We start from the raw sequence: 18,013 nt of genomic DNA on the forward strand, positions 1-18,013 counted from the left end.
CACCAACCTCTCTGTGCCTCGCATTTCCTCATCTATAAAATGTGGAGAGTCATAGTATGGATGATATAAGAATTAAGTGAGTTCATACATATAAAGGTTTAAAATTGTACCTGGTACACAGAAAGTGCTCAGTAAATGTTACTTTCTCTTTTTATCACCATCTAAGAATGGGTTGTGTTCATTCTCAAGAAAAAGATGTGAAAAGTAAAGACCAGAGGTGATACTGTATTATTTCTAACACCTGGGACGGAAAGACCTGTGTCCTTATTTTCAGGGACAGATCAGACGGCGAGTGTTGGGGAAGATGGCCTCCTATTTGACAGGGGGTAGCCCAGCTCTGGAGAGGAAAGGAACATAGCTGAAACTTCCAATATGTAGGCCTGGAACTTGACCAAGAAGTTTTCGAATAAATATAACCTCTGACAAAAATGGGGAGGAACAAAACTCATTCTAGTGTCATGCAAAGCCTAAAAAGGAGAAATTCTAAAGAGGTGTTACTTGACTAGATGATTTTTGGTTTATATACTATGATACCAAATAAAATTATGAAAAACAAAATTGCATGGGATTACACATAAAATTTTTATTGAGAATTTTGTCTCGTTGCAGAGAATTCATAGGCCTTTAGTTACATTATATGAGTAAGATGCTGGACAGCAAACATGGTTACCAAAAGTCATCTGTTTCTTCATGAGAAAAGCCCGTGAAACTAAATTAGGGAAAGATAAAAACAATTTTAATTTATTAAATTCTTGTCAAGTTTATTCAGGGATCTTTATGATGTTCACATTCTTTCTCTGTGGGGTTTCTGCCCTTGCTTAAGCAACTTTACAAATTAAAAAATGCAACAGATTTTTTTTGAAGTCCCTAATTTTGATTGTTTCACTAATTTCTTACAGGGAGACTCAAATCTCTGAATGTTTCCCTTGGCTGACACCAGCAACTTAATGGTCTGTGCAGGAACACCATACTGAGGAAACCATACCTTTCGTCTTTGTCGCTCGATGGCACTGTGTCCACTTCTGAGGCTTCTCTGCCAACCTTTGAACTCTGATACAAAGAGGGAAAAAGAATCTTGAAATTACATTATGTATCAGTTTTATTCAACATTTTGATTTCTCTAAGGACTAATTTGAGATATATATGCAACTTAAAAGAGTCTAAAAAAGAGGTGACTTTTCAACATGAAATTCAGCAAGCCCATCAAAATAAACTATCTGGTACCCATTCTCAACACTCACAGTGTGTGAGACTGCAGTAAAACATCGATGTTTTCAGATGGTACTAATGCATTCATTATTCATGAACAGACCTTTCATTACATTTCTTTCTTGTTCTTAAAATGAGAGACACCCTAATTTTTATAAAAGTTGACAAATCAAAACCTCGTCAATCTTTCCCCAAGCAAACCGATGAAACTTTGTCAAGAGTGTCATGTATCAAAAAGACTCAGGGCTCTATCTGAATTGTGGATTTTCTATGCTTCTACCTTTTTGTCTCCAATGGAGAAGGCAGATTTGGGTCCTACAGCTTTCTAACAAACCAAAGCATCCCTCGGCAACACCCTCCACAGAAGGCCGGGCCACAGCATCAGCACCTTATCTGCCGTCTCCTGGTCTTGATCCCGCTGAATAATTTTCATGTATTTCTCTAAAGGATTTTCACCACAAATAGATTTGCCTTTCGTTTCTTCAACACTCATTTCTAATTCTTTTTCCATTTCAATCTTCAATGATTCTTCAATCATCCTCTATGGAATAGACAGGTGCCAACATAGGAAATACACAAGTACATTAAAACAACTTGTAAGTGTTTAAAAAGGCATAGTAACATAATCCTGGTCCTTTAAGTACAACCTGCATGCCAAACAACTGTTTCTTTAACTGAAGTCATTGCTACCAAAGGGAGACAAACAGGTATCTCAATGAAGGAAGGAATTAATTTGCCTCAAGTGGCCTGTGCTTTAAGTCAAATTAACCAGGAGTCCAAGGAATATCCATATGGAAGATGAATTTCGGTAAGACTCAGCAGGTCTGTGAAGTGGCCAGAGTAACCCATGCGCCTAGGACCAGAATCAGGACCTAGAAGGCCAAGAGAACCAGAGGAAGGAGGAGGGCAGGGGAGGCCCTGGAAGCCACTGCTGACCAGCAGTCACTTCCCTGGGGTTACTCTAGTCCCAGCTAGCTGACCTTGGAAGTCTTCTTTAAACCCCATTTAAAGGGGTGCCTGGGTGGCTCAGTCGTTAAGCGTCTGCCTTCGGCTCAGGTCATGATCCCAGGGTCCTGGGATCAAGCCCCGCATTGGGCTCCCTGCTCCTCGGGAAGCCCGCTTCTCCCTCTCCCACTCCCCCTGCTTTTGTTCCCTCTCTGGCTGTGTCTCTGTCAAAAAATAAATCTTAAAAAAAAAAAAAAAAGAACCCCATTTAAAAAGGTAAGACCTATAGCAAAGCAAAGCCCACCTCCTTTACGGCTTGTTTCCAGGACCAGATAAGAACGCAAATGAGCTTGCAAAAGCTCCCCTTTGTTGCTAAACTCCTAAGGTCTATGTTATACATAGCCTTTCTCAGTGCTCTTAAGCAAAGAAGACTGGGATGCCTACAGCAGGCTTTTAATACTAAATTTAATAATACTAAAATTTGTATGGAACCTCAAAAGACCCAAATATCCAAAACAATCTTGAAAAAGAAGAACAAAGCTCAAGGTATCACAATGCCAGATTTCGAGATATACTACAAAGCTATAATAATCCAAACAGTATGGTACTGGCACAAAAACAGACACATAGATCAATGGAACAGAATGGAGAGCCCAGAAGTAAACCCATGCTTATATGGTCAATTGATCTACGACAAAGGAGGCAAGAATATACAACAGGGAAAAGACAATCTCTTCAATAAGTGGTGCTGGGAAAACTGGGCCACTTTCTTAAACAAAAATACGCTCAAAATGGATTAAAGACCTAAATGTGCAACCTGAAACTACAGGAATCCTAGAAGAGAACACAAGCAGTAACTTCTCTGACATCTGCCTTAGCAACATTTTTCTAGATATGTCTTCTAAGACAAAGGCAACAAAAGCAAACAATAACAACAAAAAACAAACAAAAAACCCCAAAAAGCTTCAGCACAGGGAAGGAAACCATCAACAAAACAAAAAAACAACATGTTGAATGGGAGATATTTGCAAATGATATACGCAATGAGGGGTTAATATTCAAATATATAAAGAACTTACACAACACCAAAAAACCCAAACAATCCAATTAAAAATGGGCAGAGGACCTGAACAGACATTTCTCCAAAGACATTCAGATGGCCAACTGACACATGAAAAGATGCTCATCATCACTCATCATCAGGGAAATACAAATCAAAACTACAATGAGCTATCACTTCACACCTGTCAGAATGGCTAAAATCAAAAAGACAATCAACAAGTGTTGGCGAGGATGTGGAGAAAAAGAAATGCAAACTGGGGCAGCCACTGTGGAGGACAGTATGGAGGTTCCTCAAAAAATTAAAAGTAGAATTACCATATGATCCAGTAATTCCACTACTGGGTATTTACCCAAAGAAAACAAAAACACTAATTTGAAAAGATACACGCCCCCCTATGTTTACTGCATTATTTACAATATCCAAGATATGGAAGCAGCCCAAGTGTCCATCCGTAGATGAATGGATAAAGAAGAGGTGGTATATACACACAATGGACTATTACTCAGCCATAAAAAGGATGAGGTCTTGCCACCTGTGACAACACGATGGACCTAGAGGGTATTATGCTCAGTGAAATAAGTCAGAGAAAGACAAATACCATATGATTTCACTTCCATGTGGAATCTAGAGAACAAAACAAAGAAACAAAGAAACAACAAACCCAAAACACCCAGACTCAAATATGGAGAACAAACTGGTGGTTGCCAGGGAGGAGGTGGGTAGGGGGATAGGGGAAATAGATAAAGGGGATTAAGAGGTACAAACTTCCAGTCATAAAATATGTAAGTTACAGCAATTTGAAGTACTGCATAGGGAATACAGTCAATAATACTATAATAATGTTGTATGGTAAAAAAAAACAAACAAAACCAAAGTTATCTGCCACTCCTATGACTTCAGGACACACGAAGGACTCATGTCCCTGAGAACAAGGTACTTACAGGAGGTGTACCAAGGGAAAAGCAGCATAGGGAATTTGCGTGTACTTAGCATTACCCGCTCTTGATCCAATTTTTCTAGTTCTCTTCGTTCCCTTTCTAAAGCCTCTTGCCGCTCATTCTGCCTTCTTTCTTCTCTCTGCCTGCGTTCTTTCATGTGCTCTTCCCATATTTTTTCTTCTTCCTTCTGTTCTCCCATTTGTTTCTGATCTACGCCTAATGGGACAGAAAAGAAAAGACACGTAGTTTCCAGCATCGGATTTTTCAAATATATGCATGAGTGCTTTGCAGGGGCCCTTGCCAAGACTCAGGAAGACTCTGCTTGGTTCTTAGAGGACTCTTGACCTGCTCCATCTTCAAGCCCCCAAACCCACTCCTAGCCCTGCGCCCTGCCTTTTACTTTGCTAAGATGAAGGCAAGTCACCCTTAATATGATGACTTTAACTGCCTCTCACGCCCCCACAATCGCAGCTTCTTACGCTCTTTGCTCACCTCCGCCCTTCCCAAGGCAAGCCCTGCATTTGGTTAGGAGGCTGCCCCCAGCTTTAGGACTCAGACTTAACCGTCAGTCCCTCTTCATTTACACAGCACTTTCCCAGCTCTTCCCCTTGCTCCTGTGCAGGCGTCCCAGTCTCTCCTGCCCCAGACAAGACGCCCTCCACCCCCCCACCCCCCATTCTAGCCAGCTCGCTGCTGCTGCCCACCTCCTCCAGGCTGATCCCCGACCCTTCCCATACCTCCTTCTCTAGGCCCGACCTCTCTCCCTGTTTCCTCACTCCCTGGTTTCTAACAGGCTTCCCGCCATCAGCACATGGAGACCCCAGAGCCCTGGCTTCATACCTGAACTCATCATTCCTGTCCCTTTAATCATGCTCTTTCCATGCTATGTCCACTCGGCCACCAGGGCTTAGAGGTTCTTCTTCCTCCTGCTGCACTGAGGGTCCTTATCACCATTTACGTGGGCGGCGGCAATCACCTAGTCAATGCCCTCCAGGACACTCGTCTCTGCCTTCAAGCAACCCACCTTCACCTTTGTGAGCACCAGTTACTTCCTGAATCTGCTCTGCATGCTGTCTGCTCTGGGGGACTCCTATCCCATAGTGGTTTAGGCTGACAATCTGCCTTTTTCTTTCCAGACTGACTTCCTCTATCACCGTAACTTTCACATCCGAAACCTTCCATCTGTAGAGCAGCTCGCTCACTGTTGGCTGAGCACAGCTGCATCGGCCTTGCGCCATGCCCTGGCTTTCACGGCCTCCTTAACCTGACATGCTCCCTTCTTCCCCCACAACCTTACCTCCTATGCAAGCCCTCACTTAAAAGCCACCTCCTCTGTGAGGTCCTCCTTATTCCTAAAGTGACAACTGGCCACTCCAGCACCTTATTCACACAGTGCTTTGTACCTGCCTTGTCACAACCCATAGGCATCGGTCTCCCTACTTCTGCTCCTTCTGGCCAAGGACCATGTTTTAATCGTTTGTTCCCTAAGCTTGCAACACAGGTCCCCACGCCTCACGTGCTGAATTCAATCTCAATTCCACAGATGACTGTGCTGACCTTTTTCCCCTCCAGCTCTGGCCTATAAGCTCAACTTTCCCCAGCAATGCTAAGAAACAACAAATTCACAGGTTCACCACGGGACTTCAAACCTCGTTGCCATGCCCTGTCCTAAGTCACTAGCAAAAAGCCAGCTTTACTGACGGGACAGGAGCAGCAGTCGTCTCGTAATCCTGGTCAGGAAATTCTACTACCACAGGAGGCGCTGACCATCTCCACAGGCAGCGACGCAGCGTCCTGCCCGCTGGGGCAAGGAGGCTTCCTCCGCGGTCTGTCAGGCTCTCCCACGGAGCAGCAACGTCACAGTAAGAGTGCAGTTTGGGAGCAAATTTAAACACATGAGAAGGGCTGCTTCTTCCCTGGGAGGTGCGCTCTGCAGCCGAGTCCAGCGTACTGGGCAGAGTGACGTACCGAAACCGCCTTGGACATTAAGAACAAAGAAAAGAAGTGTTTCCACTGACACAAAGGCATCAAGCCTGGGGCTTTTTCATTTCCCTTTGCACCCAGATGAAGAGGTGAAACAACAAATATAAGAGACTTTCTCAATGACCCAAAGGTAACCGCACTATTGAGCAGTCATTTAAAAGGCCATTCACCATAATCTATGTTACGTGTCAGAAAGAGAACACCTGTCTGCTCAGTTGCTTTCCCTTATCCTATTACGTTATTTTACTTCCCTACTCACTCAGATCTCTGCCAAACGGCTGCCCCTCAGACCTGCTCTCGGGCGCCACGGTCCCTATCGGTATCTATGCCGCTGCAGGTCCTCGACGACGGCCTGCCGACGGTCCAATCCTCCTCCTAGAAGCTCCCTGAAGCAGGGGCCTGGGTTGGTACACTGCTGCATGCCCAGCCACGAGGAAAGTGCCCAGCAGAGAAAAGGCTCTTGATCAGGCCTCAATGAAGGAGTGCTTTCCAGAATGATTTACTCCGGAATCAGCAAAAATCAACCCTCTCAAAGTCTCCTGCTTCTTTCAGGGATTGCTCATATTCCCAACTGTGCCTTAAACCAAGAAACTGTTTCTAAGAGGCTTTGCGTAGCTTTTAGGGATGATGTCCTCGCAATGTTTGGAAAGGACTAATAGGTGGTTTTACTCGAAGCATTTCCTTTCAACTTTGGGGCTTCAACACTTAGGTCCAAGAAGAAAAGGACCTGGCTGTTGGCTGAGCCCGGGAGCAAAGCTCCAATCTCCCCGCTACACCTTTCCTCCACCCGGGGGAGGGAAGTGGGTCATCTGGAGGAGGCAAAGGAAAGACAAGCTGAGCCCGCAAGACAAGTCTCATGACCAGTTTCCCTGCAACGTCACCAGCTTTTCTGAAGACTGAAATATATAAAGGTTTTGCTTATCCTACTTTCTGAAGGCACGGAGGAAGCAAATAGAAAACGAAATAAGATTCAATATTACTAATTCGTTAATCTATTTTCTTTACTAAAACACAGGAAAACTTACTCGGGTAGTGACAGGACATAGGTCTGGCAGCCACAGCAGCATCCACATGAGGCATGTCGCCGGCAGGATGGAGGCCGTCCGCTTCAAACGGCCTCGCTGCGCTCCCTGCATCTACACGAGGTGCAAACAAGTGTCCCGTGCGTCCTCAGGAATGAGGGCAAGAGAAGGGGGTGCAGCGCAGTGTCGGGAGAACTCATGGTGAAGCATGCGCGTTTTGGCCAAAACAATTGGGCCAGCTCTTTGTCTCGAGGACTCTAGAAGTCTACATCGGAGACGCCTGACCACGGTATTCACTTCTCCCAGTGTTCTTCTGCTTTCGAGAATTAGATGCCTTTATAAAATCTCATTGGTTACCCAAAAGGAAAAATCAACCGAGTGAAAGAATTCACCTGGCTTGCTGATAATCACTTGAATTCTATTTGAAATCAATGATTTAACAAACTTAGTCAAAAGGATTTTGAAAGATTTACTAAGCCTTATCAGTGAAATGTTCAAAACATGATGCTTTCACACTCGCCATGAAGCTCACGAAGCAAAATGGCAGGTTATGTACAAATATGAAGACTTCCAAGGTGGACAGAGCTGTGGGGATGACCCACGCTACAGCTCTATTTTGTACTTAAGCAGTGGGCTCTAGGCAGGGCCACAGCCGGGCACCAATTCTAGACTCGCAAGCTTGTATTATTTTACCTCCATTTTTTAATTTAAAAAATGGGCTTTCTAAATCTTAGGCAGTCAATGGAATCAGTATACTTCAAATAAAAATAACAGCGTACTCCTGTTCCGTAAAAGGGAAAAAAGAATTTTTAAAAATCACTTATTTTAAATCTGAGGCAATCCCAAACTTGGTAAACTGAGTTAAGGATTCACTTACAGGCTCAGCTCCAACTTTGAAATTGTGAGCTATCCTCAAATGCTTAATAAATGGAACTCAGAACGCACCCCTGAAAATCTTCGTGATATAAAAATGAGGCAATATATTTGTATTTGTGCTTTTATCACAAAATAAAAATGTCCTGGGGTGCTTTTATCACAAAATAAAAATGTCCTGGGGCGCCTGGGTGGCTCAGTCGTTAAGCGTCTGCCTTTGGCTCGGGTCATGATCCCAGGGTCCTGGGGTTGAGCCCCGCATCGGGCTCCCTGCTCCGTGGGAAGCCTGCTTCTCCCTCTCTCACTCCCCCTGCTTGTGTTCCCTTCTCTCGCTGTGTCTCTGGCTGTCAAATAAATAAAATCTTTTAAAAACAACAACAACAACAAAAACAAAATAAAAATATCCTAATCTGTAACTTCTTTGCTTTTCATGACAATGAATATGTTTCACCAAAACTAAGCTTTCTACATTTTGAGCTTATAAAAACCAGTATTCATATTTGAACTTACATTCAAAAGATGATTCAAATTCCTCATTGTCCTTAAAAGGTAGCTTGCCCGGATTTGAAAATTCACTTTTTTCCTGAAGCTCCATTTGTCTTTGATAAAGACTGGATTGGAAGAATAAAATTCAAGAATGTCAAGTTGTAGGAACGTAAAACCCAAGAGCACAGGGTGATGAAAACCTTTTGGGACTCAAGAAAATGCTTTCGAAAAGCAGTTTTTCTTGGGCTCACGAAGAATGAGAGCTACACTGCAGCTACACTGCAGGGGGCACCTTCCATGCACCAGGCACCCCTCTAAGCTGTTCGCTCGGTGACTCCTCATACCACCACATGCCGTGAGATAGGGACTGCCATCATTTCCACATTGTTCCTAGGAGGAGCTGACTTTTTCAAGAACCAGAAAACATTTTTGAAAAAACCGAATTCTGGGGGCGCCTGGGTGGCTCAGTCATCAAGCGTCTGCCTTCGGCTCAGGTCATGATCCCAGGGTCCTGGGATCGAGCCCTACATTGGGCTCCCTGCTCCCTGGGAAGCCTGCTTCTCCCTCTCCCACTCCCCCTGCTTGTGTTCCCTCTCTCGCTGTGTCTCTGTCAAATAAATAAAATCTTTAAAAAAAGAAAAGATAAAAACGAATTCTGCACACCCCTCAGCACACTGTCAGCAGGAGAGGTTATGCTACAAGCCCCATGTGCCTCAAAGGGCCCTAACTCAGCACATGCGTCTTATCTTTCTTCCTGGCTTTATTACAACAAAGAATGATATAAAAAAAACCATTAGTCTTTAGGATTGTAACAGGCACATGTGGCAGTTTTCAACTCTGTATAGCGTAATGGAATCAACATGCAGAAGCCCAGGCTGGAGCCCAGAACTAAGGAGTCAGAGTCTCCAGCCATGGGGACCAGGCACAAACAGTGGTTCCACATGTGACTCAAATCCCAGACTGGACAACCCACTGCTGAGCTCCTAAACACATCCACTCCCTCCTGCTTCAGCAATCATATCCCAGGACCCACTACCAATTTAGAATTTATTTCAATGATCTACAAATTGGAACCTTATAAGATCGGGAACAAGACAAGGATGTCCACTCTTACCACTTTTATTCAACATAGTACTGGAAGTCCTAGCCACAGCAATCAGACAAGAAATAAAAGGCATCCATATTGGAAAAGAAGAAGTAAACTGTCCCCATCTGCAGATGACATGATCCTATACATAAAAAATCCTAAAGACGCCACCAAAAAACTATTAGAATAAATGGATTCAGGGAAGTCGCAGGATAGAAAATTCATACCCAGAAATCAGTTGCGTTTCTACACACTAATAATGAAGTAGCAGAAAGAGAAATTAAGAAAACAATTCCATTTACAGTTGCACCAAAAATAATACCTAGAAATAAATTTAACTAAGGAGCTACAAGACCTGTACTGAGAACTATAAAAACGCTGATGAAAGAAAACTGAAGATGACACAAATGGCAAGATATTCCATGCTCATGGACTGGAAGAAATAATACTATTAATATGTCCCTGCTACCCAAAGCAATTGACAGATTCAATGCAATCCCCATCAAAATACCAACAGCATTTTTCACAGAACTAGAACAAGTAATACTTAAAATGTGTATGGAACCACAAAAGGCCCCCAAATAGCCAAAGCAATCTTGAGGAAGAAGAACAAAGCTGAAGGAGCACAATTCCAGATTTCAAGATCTACTGCAAGGCTATAGAAATCAAAACGGCATGGTACTGGCGCAAGACCAGACATAAGATCAGTGGAACAGAACTGAGTCCAGAGAGAAACCCACACTGATATGGTCAATTCATCTACAAGAAAGGAGGCAAGAATATACCCTGGGGAAAGGACAGTCTCTTCAACAAATGGTCTTGGGAAAACTGGACAGCTACACGCAAAACAATGAAACTAGACCACTTCCTTACACCATACACAAGAATAAACTCAAAAGGGTTAAAGACCTAAATGTGAAACCTGAATCCACAGAAATCCTGGAAGAGAGCACAGGCAGTAATTTCTCTTTCATCAGCCTTGGCAACATTTTCCTAGATAGGTCTCCTGATGCAAGAGAAACAAAACAAAATTAAACTATTGGGACTACGTAAAAATAAAAAGGTTTTGCACAGCAAAAAGAAACCATCACAAAATGAAAAGGCAACCTACTGAATGGGAGAAGATATTTGTAAATGATATATCCCATAAGAGGTTAAAATCTAAAATACGTAAAAAATTTATACAACTCAACACCAATAATACAAATAATCTGATTAAAATGGCCAGAGAGGGGTGCCTGGGTGGCTCAGTCAGTTAAGCGTCTGGCTCCACGTCGGGCTCCCTGCTCAGCGGGAAGCCTGCTTCTCCCTCTCCCTCTGCTGCTCCCCCTGCTTGTGCTCTCTCTCTCTCTCTGTCAAATAAATAAATAAAATCTTTTAAAAAATTAATAAAATGGCCAGAGAACCTGAATAGACATTTTTCCAAAGACCTACAGATGACCAACAGACACATGAAAAGAGGCTCAACATCACTCATAAGGAAAATGCAAATTAAAGCCACAATGAGGTATCACCTGACACCTGTCAGAATGGCTGTAACCAAAACGACAGGAAGCAACAAGTGTTGGCGAGGACGTGGAGAAGGAACCTTCGTGCACTATTGGTGGAAATGCAAACTGGCGCAGCCACTGTGGACAGTATGGAGGTTCCTCAAAAAATTAAAAACAGAAATACCATATGATCCAGTAATTTCACTACTGGGTATTTATGCAAAGAAAATGAAAACACTAATTTAAAAAGATACATGCACCCTTATGTTTACAGCAGCATTATTTAAAATAGCCTAGATATGGAAGCAACCCAAATACCCATCAATCGGTGAATGGATAAAGAAAATGTGGTGTATATATATCTATACATAACGGGATATTACTGAGCCATAAAAAAGGATGAGATTTTTGCCACCTGCAACAACACAGATGGACCTAGAGAGTATTATGCTAAGCGAAATAAATCAGACTGAGAAAGACAAATACCATGTAATTTCATTTACATGTGGAGTCTAAAAAACAAATGAACAAACAGAGGCCCCTGGATGGCTCAGTCAGTTAAGCATCTGACTCTTGATTTCGGCTCAGGCCATGATCTCACAGTTGTAAGATGGAGGCCTGCGTCGGGCTCCGCACTCAGCGCAGAGTCTGCTTGGGATTCTCTCGCCCTCTGCCCCTCCCCCCACTCGTGTGCACTGTCTCTGAAATAAATAAAATCTTAAAAAAAACAAATGAATAAACAAAGAAAAAGCAGAATCAGACCTATCAATACAAAAAGAACAAAGTGATGATGGCCAGAGGGAAGGGGGCCGAGGGATGAGCAAAATGGGTAAAGGGGAGGGGGAGGTATAGGTTTCCACCTATGAAACGAATAAGCCATGGGAATAAAAGGTACAGCACAGGGACTATGGTCAATGGCCGTGCAATAGGGTTGTACGGTGACAGATGGGGGCTACAGTTGTGGGGAGCACAGAATGACGTATGGAGTCAAATCACTATGCTGTGTGCCTGAAACTAATCTAACATCGTGTATCAACTATACTCAAGTACAAAAAAAAGTTGGAACCTGTTTGTTTATATTTAAATGCCAAAATATTTTTATATGACTTTTTAGTGATGTGTGAAATTGTCTTAAGCTCAAACTGAATTTGTTTTCCCAGATTTTGGACAATTTGTTTTACCTTCGTTAACCGAATCTATTTTTGAAGTACGAAAATGTTTACTGATACCACAGTGTAGATTCTACACACCAAGTTTAGCAAAGAAGTAGAAACTACTTTGCTAAAAGGAATGTTCCTCCCCACTCCCGCTCCAGGTAACTTAGATGATTCTCAAAGATCACACATCATCTTACAATCTGATTACCAACTCTATACTGCCACAGAAAGCCCAAACGAGTCCAGGCTGAGACCCCGTGCAGCTCAGCGGACTGGGCAGAGGCCGAGCGGAAGGCGGTGTTACCTGGCCTGCTCTGGAGAGCTGGGCAGCGGGTGGAGGGAAGGGCTGTGCCTGGACTCAGCGGGTGAAGGCCGGGGTGTTCTGTCGGGACAAGGACTGGGGCCAGCAGCGTGGGATCGGTCCAGACCTAAGGGGCAGAAGGCCTGACTATTTAAAAATTGCAAGAAGACAGCAACATGGTTTCCAAACAGTTCTATTACTCTGACAATGAATTCTATTATCCTTGTAAACAGCTGAGTATGATGCATAAATGATCTACAAAACTAACGATTCAAGCCCCTCAACGAAACTGCAGTAGTAACTCAAACATATACAACTAACCAGCGGTAAAGGGAAAGCCACCGTCACTCTGCACCTGCCTGCGTGCCCAGGAAGTTGCTAGAACAGGACATTACCCCACCCCCGCAACATGGGGAAGACGCCACTGTTAACCGGGAAAGGCAGATCGAGAGAGAGGACCCAAGTGCCTGGGCTCAGGCATTTCCGGGCTCAGCTCCCACTCCTTCCTGCCGTCCCGGGCTGCGCTCTTACTTGGGGAAGAGGCCCTCCCAGGACCAGACCCTTCCAAATCCAGAGCGTCCTGCAACCCTCTCGGCAGCAGCTCACCTTCCAGATACATTTCACCGTCGAGGCTCCTTTTTGCTTTAGGAACGGGAGTGGAGGAGAGGCGTCTGGAGGCGGTGCTCCTGCGTGGCCGTGAGGCGCTGCTCTTGTCCTCTTCGGGGGTGCCCACCAGAGGCTGCTCAGAGACAACTCTGTCCTCGGCACAAGTGCGTCTTTGGGGCGAACTCGAAGTGATGCTTTTGAGTGTCCCTAGCAAGTGCAGGGGTGGCGGGCTGTTGGCTGCTAAAGGGCTTTTAGCGGGGAGCTGACTAAGTCTTTGATGGTAATTTTGGAAAGCTTTCTCCAAACGTTTGGCCTCTTGCTCTAGCTCTTTCACCCTTGCCTTGGTATTGGCTACAAACTCAAGGTCAGAATCAGGGGAACTACTCTCCGTGCTCGCATTTGGATAATTTATGATCCTTGGTATAACCGCCATCAGCCTTTCCTGGTCGAGAGGATTTTTCAAGAAATCCCCGTTTATATCCCCATTACGAGGCACCACCATCTTGCCACTCAGTAGGCCACTGATGGAACGATCGATCAGAGACTGCTTCGCGTTGCGGTACACTTCATCCTCGAGCGCTGCAGGTTACAAGAAGACCACGTGAGAAATGACGGAAAAGGTGGTGAAGAGAGTTAAAATAGATCAAGATCACGATTTTTCAAAAATGAAAGAAGTATTAAGGCCTAACTTGCACATTAGTTTTGGAAGCTGCAGTCATGACAGTAATTATTAACATTTATCAAGAGGTTATATGTACCTTTCATAACGCATATTATTTCAATCCATTATGCACAATTGTGCAATCTAAAAAGCTCTGAAAACCGAAAATATATTCCTAATTTATTTGGTGGCAAAGCCCAACCAGACCTCAAATCATTTGGTTGAAAAGTTTGACCTGAACCAATAGAAACCCATTTACAATCTTTACGTATTCCACCTAGCATGAATATTCATTCTTTGATTACAAAATAATTAATGTGTTTCACTGCAAGATGCTGCCCAGAACCTCCAGGGCTGTGGCAAAATCCACAAACCATAGCACAGGGCCTGAGTTTCCGGTAAGGGAAGGAAGACACGCAGTCACAACAACACTGTGGGCTAAGAACGCGCACTGCTCCCATTTTACGGATGGGGGGGCTGAGACTACTGAGGCTGGCTCACGCAGTGAGCACGATGGGAGAGCCAGTACCTGGGACCACTACCTCACCTGATGGCGCTGCCGGACAGAGGCTCGCCATGTGCAAAGCAGGGGTTCAAAAGGTTCCACCTTCTTGAACTATTGTTCATGATATGAGATCACCAGAATTTCAGCTGTGGGCAGTCTGGCAAACAGACTTATTGAGAGAAAGTGAAGAGCAAACAAGAGTAGAAATGAGTAAAGGGAAAACTCGTGTGGGGAGATGCGAACAAGGACCTGACCAGGGCAGAGCATAACTGGGCCTGAGGAGGGTTCAGAACCAAGAAGCGAGAAAGCATGTCAACTGGTAACACGGAGGAACTTGCTTTGCACCTACAAGCAGCTAAAGAAGGTATGGACGCTTCAGTGTCCTTGTTATGAAGTAGGAAGGGGCAGACGTCGGTTTGGCAATGAAAACAGTACGAAAACGACAGCAGAAACCACCTCCTCGGTGTTGGGTGTGTCCCAGGCACCGTACTGCCATCCGTCTTGCTTCACCTTCATCCATGCGGCCCAGCGCCACTCCTAGCCCTATTACAGTGAGGACACGGAGGCCCAAGGAAGTTCAACAGAGCGTGCCCAAGGCAAACGACAAACTTCGCAAGTGGGACCCGAAACAAAGAGTGTTTCCAGACTCCGCTAGCAGTGGGACTCATTTTGCTGGCCGCCCTGCTTCTCGCCACATGTACACGTCTGTCCAGGGACACGTAAAACCACCGAATAGTCAACTGGTCTTAGCGGCGGGGTAACAAACAAAAAAGCAAAGCCTAGGTTCGGGATGAATTTGGGGACTTCTGTGTCACTATCACACCTCTCCTGAGCCATGGGGCATCTGTGAAAGCAAGTCACTTTAGAGGATGACCTGGTGGGTAGTCCTGAAATAGAAGTTATACTTCTCAGGTGACACATATTTGTATAGCTCTTCCCCTACTATGAGAATTACTAAAAATTCACTGAGTAATCATTACATTTTCACAAACATCAGAAGCTACACACACACACACACACACACACACACACACACACACACATTAAAAATGTCTCCGACCTGTCTGGGTTTGTTTCAGTTGCAATTTCAAATCGGCAACCTGTAGAGTTAACCTCTTTACGGAGTTACTGTAATCAAGTATCTGGGCCTTCAGCTGTGCAGAATGTTCAATCTGAAAAGATTTAGGGAAGGAAAAGAAATGAACGTAAAACAAATCACAGTTTATTTCATAAGAACAGTTCTCTCACCCGGCTTATTCTCTTTCTCTTTTTTGCCAATTCTGAGCCGCTTTATGCCTATGAAACAACAGAACACACTAACAAGCTTTCCAGCTCCTTCTTTACTCCTTTCATACAGCAGCTACTCCAGGACGGGAGGCAGACATGAGAAAGAGAGCGTCAATACTGTTAAGTCGCGGGGTGAGAATCAAGAGATACTTTTAACAGTGGGCACCATCAAGGAAAACTGGGTGTTTAGGAGAGTTTACTTTCCTCTTGATTTTATTACTATCATGAATATAATGTCACAATCACTCAAGAATTTTCTCAGATGAGAAAGAATACTGGGGGAGTAATTAGCATATGGGGGGAATTTCTTTTTTTTTTTTTTTTTAAGATTTTATTTATTTATTTGTCAGAGAGACAGAACACAAGCGGGGGAGAGGCAGGCAGGGGGAGAGGCAGGCAGAGGGAGAAGCAGGCTCCCCGCCGAGCAAGGAGCCCGATGTGGGACTCGATCCCAGGACCCTGAGATCATGACCTGAGCCGAAGGCAGACACTTAACTGACTGAGCCACCCAGGCGTCCCAACATATGGGGGGAATTTCTGATGTTCAAATAGATCTGATTTATGCTGGTGTGACACACGCCAAGTTTACACACCCACAAAGTGCACTGCCCTAACACTTGGATGAGCCAAGAGCAATACTCACTTCACTTTGCAGCTGTTTTTGCAGAGCCTGCTTGTGGCTTTCGAACTCACGCTCAAATGCAATGGCATGTTCGGCTTTCTTTAGTTCTTTCTGAAAACCCACCAGCTCAGGAGATGGCTGAGCTGTATCTATGAAGGTAAAAAAAGCCTGGTCATTACCAACCTGAAGTTTTCTCATTTCACTTAACAAAAAACAGCTAAAGAGGCTTTAGATGGTTCTTCCCTTTCTTTGTATGCACGCAATTAATACCAGTTTTATTGAATGGACTAAGAGCAGTCGTGAATCACCAATTTCAGAACAAAAGAATTTAATGCACCTAATTGCAAACTTTACCACTCTTCAGAGTTCTACTCCCAGTAAAAGAATTCTTTCAAATCCTCAAATTAACGTGAATGCCCGCCTCTCTCCTCTACTATGCACAGAGGCACAGAAAGAATGCTCTGTCAAAGCCTGCCAGGGACTGCCCCTAGGTCCAATCCGACCTGTGAACCTGTCAGCGGCACTCAGGGTCCAGAAAGAAAGCAGATGGTGTCCCCAATTTGGGTCATCACAAGACCCTTTAATAAACAGAGACTTACACAGGGTACCGCAAAGGACGGTGTAGTTCCCTGGGCTAGTACTGGGGCCATGCTGTTACCAGTCCTCAGGCCTGGAGGCTCGGGAAGGGAGGCATTCCCGGAATTGGGGAAAGCGAGCAGGCACAGGGCGCTGGTGAGGCGCCAGCCCCCAGGTACTGGGATCTTGCTTTGCTGAGGCCCAGGGCCAGCCCAGGGCTACTCCGCAAGGAGGAGATGGAGAAGGGATCACAATCACCTCGACCTCACTCTTCCCTCCCTCCAAGCGCTTGAGCGGGTCCCCAGTGGCCAAGCACCACCAGCCCGGAGGAGTCAGAGGGCAAGGGGAGCCGGGTACCATCCAGAGGGACAGATTTATCCAGTTAATAAAGTTTTTTCCTTAGTGACACAATTACGAAGCAGCAAGCAAAAACAAAGTACCTTCGATTCGAGAATCTTAATTTTATAAAATCTTCCCGATTGAAGCTTCCCTTATAGGACAAAGCAGTTTCAGAGTACTAAGCTAACAGCGGCTACAAAGCCATGCCAATCAGAAGAAAACACCTACGGTTTAGGAGACGCAAGTTTTCATTTCTAGTCTCTTCCAGTTGTTGTTTAAGTAATTTATTTTGTGCCTGAAGCTCCAGTTTCTCTTCTTTCAGTAGTGAATAGTCACTCATCTCTTTCACCTTTTCATCCAGCAGGTGGTTTTGCTTTGTTATTGCCAAAGACTGGGCTCTGACAGACTCTAACTCAAGCTGCAATTGAAACAGAAAAACTTGTGACTTTGAACAGTGACTTTACAGGACTGCTCAAGTGAAAGCTGGCAGGCCGCCCCAAGCTGGGCATCATGACTGAATTAAGGCCCCTTGACAGAAGTCTGGTTCTCCGCAACGAGACCCTAACTCCCGCAGTACAAGTCATCTTTTGCCCTAGAGTTGGGGCAGGGGCAAGTTCATCCAACTGTTACTGTGTACACCCCTGTCTTGCAAAGCTAGTGCTTCTGACAATCACCCCATTTTCCGGATGCAACTAAGGGCCCAACAACGTAACCACAGATAGTAGCAATATACAAATATATAGATAGATAGATACACACACACATTTTTTTTTTTGTAATAAAAAGGTAAGATATCCTAACATGCTGTGGGGTGCTTTCTTTTTCTTAGTATAACAGAGCTCAAGTTTGCAGCCTGCAAAGTT

At 44.5% G+C, this 18,013-nt stretch overlaps 1 protein-coding gene across 3 annotated transcripts in view; it reads right to left on the reverse strand.

Annotated features, from left to right (window-relative positions):
- Positions 1-563: 563 nt before the first annotated feature.
- The window catches only part of OFD1 (OFD1 centriole and centriolar satellite protein), a 55,708-nt gene continuing 38,258 nt past the window's right edge, over positions 564-18,013 (reverse strand). For all 3 annotated transcript variants that reach the window (XM_078064249.1, XM_078064251.1, XM_078064250.1), the window contains exons 13-23: positions 17,379-17,568; positions 16,257-16,384; positions 15,387-15,498; positions 13,161-13,739; positions 12,558-12,681; positions 8,544-8,644; positions 7,164-7,274; positions 4,214-4,371; positions 1,598-1,750; positions 986-1,050; positions 564-709 (exon numbers count right to left, since the gene is read on the reverse strand). In XM_078064249.1, the coding sequence (XP_077920375.1) occupies positions 667-709; positions 986-1,050; positions 1,598-1,750; positions 4,214-4,371; positions 7,164-7,274; positions 8,544-8,644; positions 12,558-12,681; positions 13,161-13,739; positions 15,387-15,498; positions 16,257-16,384; positions 17,379-17,568 (1,764 nt within the window). In that variant the 3' untranslated portion in view covers positions 564-666. The remainder of the gene's footprint in view (positions 710-985; positions 1,051-1,597; positions 1,751-4,213; positions 4,372-7,163; positions 7,275-8,543; positions 8,645-12,557; positions 12,682-13,160; positions 13,740-15,386; positions 15,499-16,256; positions 16,385-17,378; positions 17,569-18,013) is intronic.

This window comes from Halichoerus grypus, chromosome X, assembly GCF_964656455.1.
Source record: "Halichoerus grypus chromosome X, mHalGry1.hap1.1, whole genome shotgun sequence".
NCBI lineage: Eukaryota > Metazoa > Chordata > Mammalia > Carnivora > Phocidae > Halichoerus > Halichoerus grypus.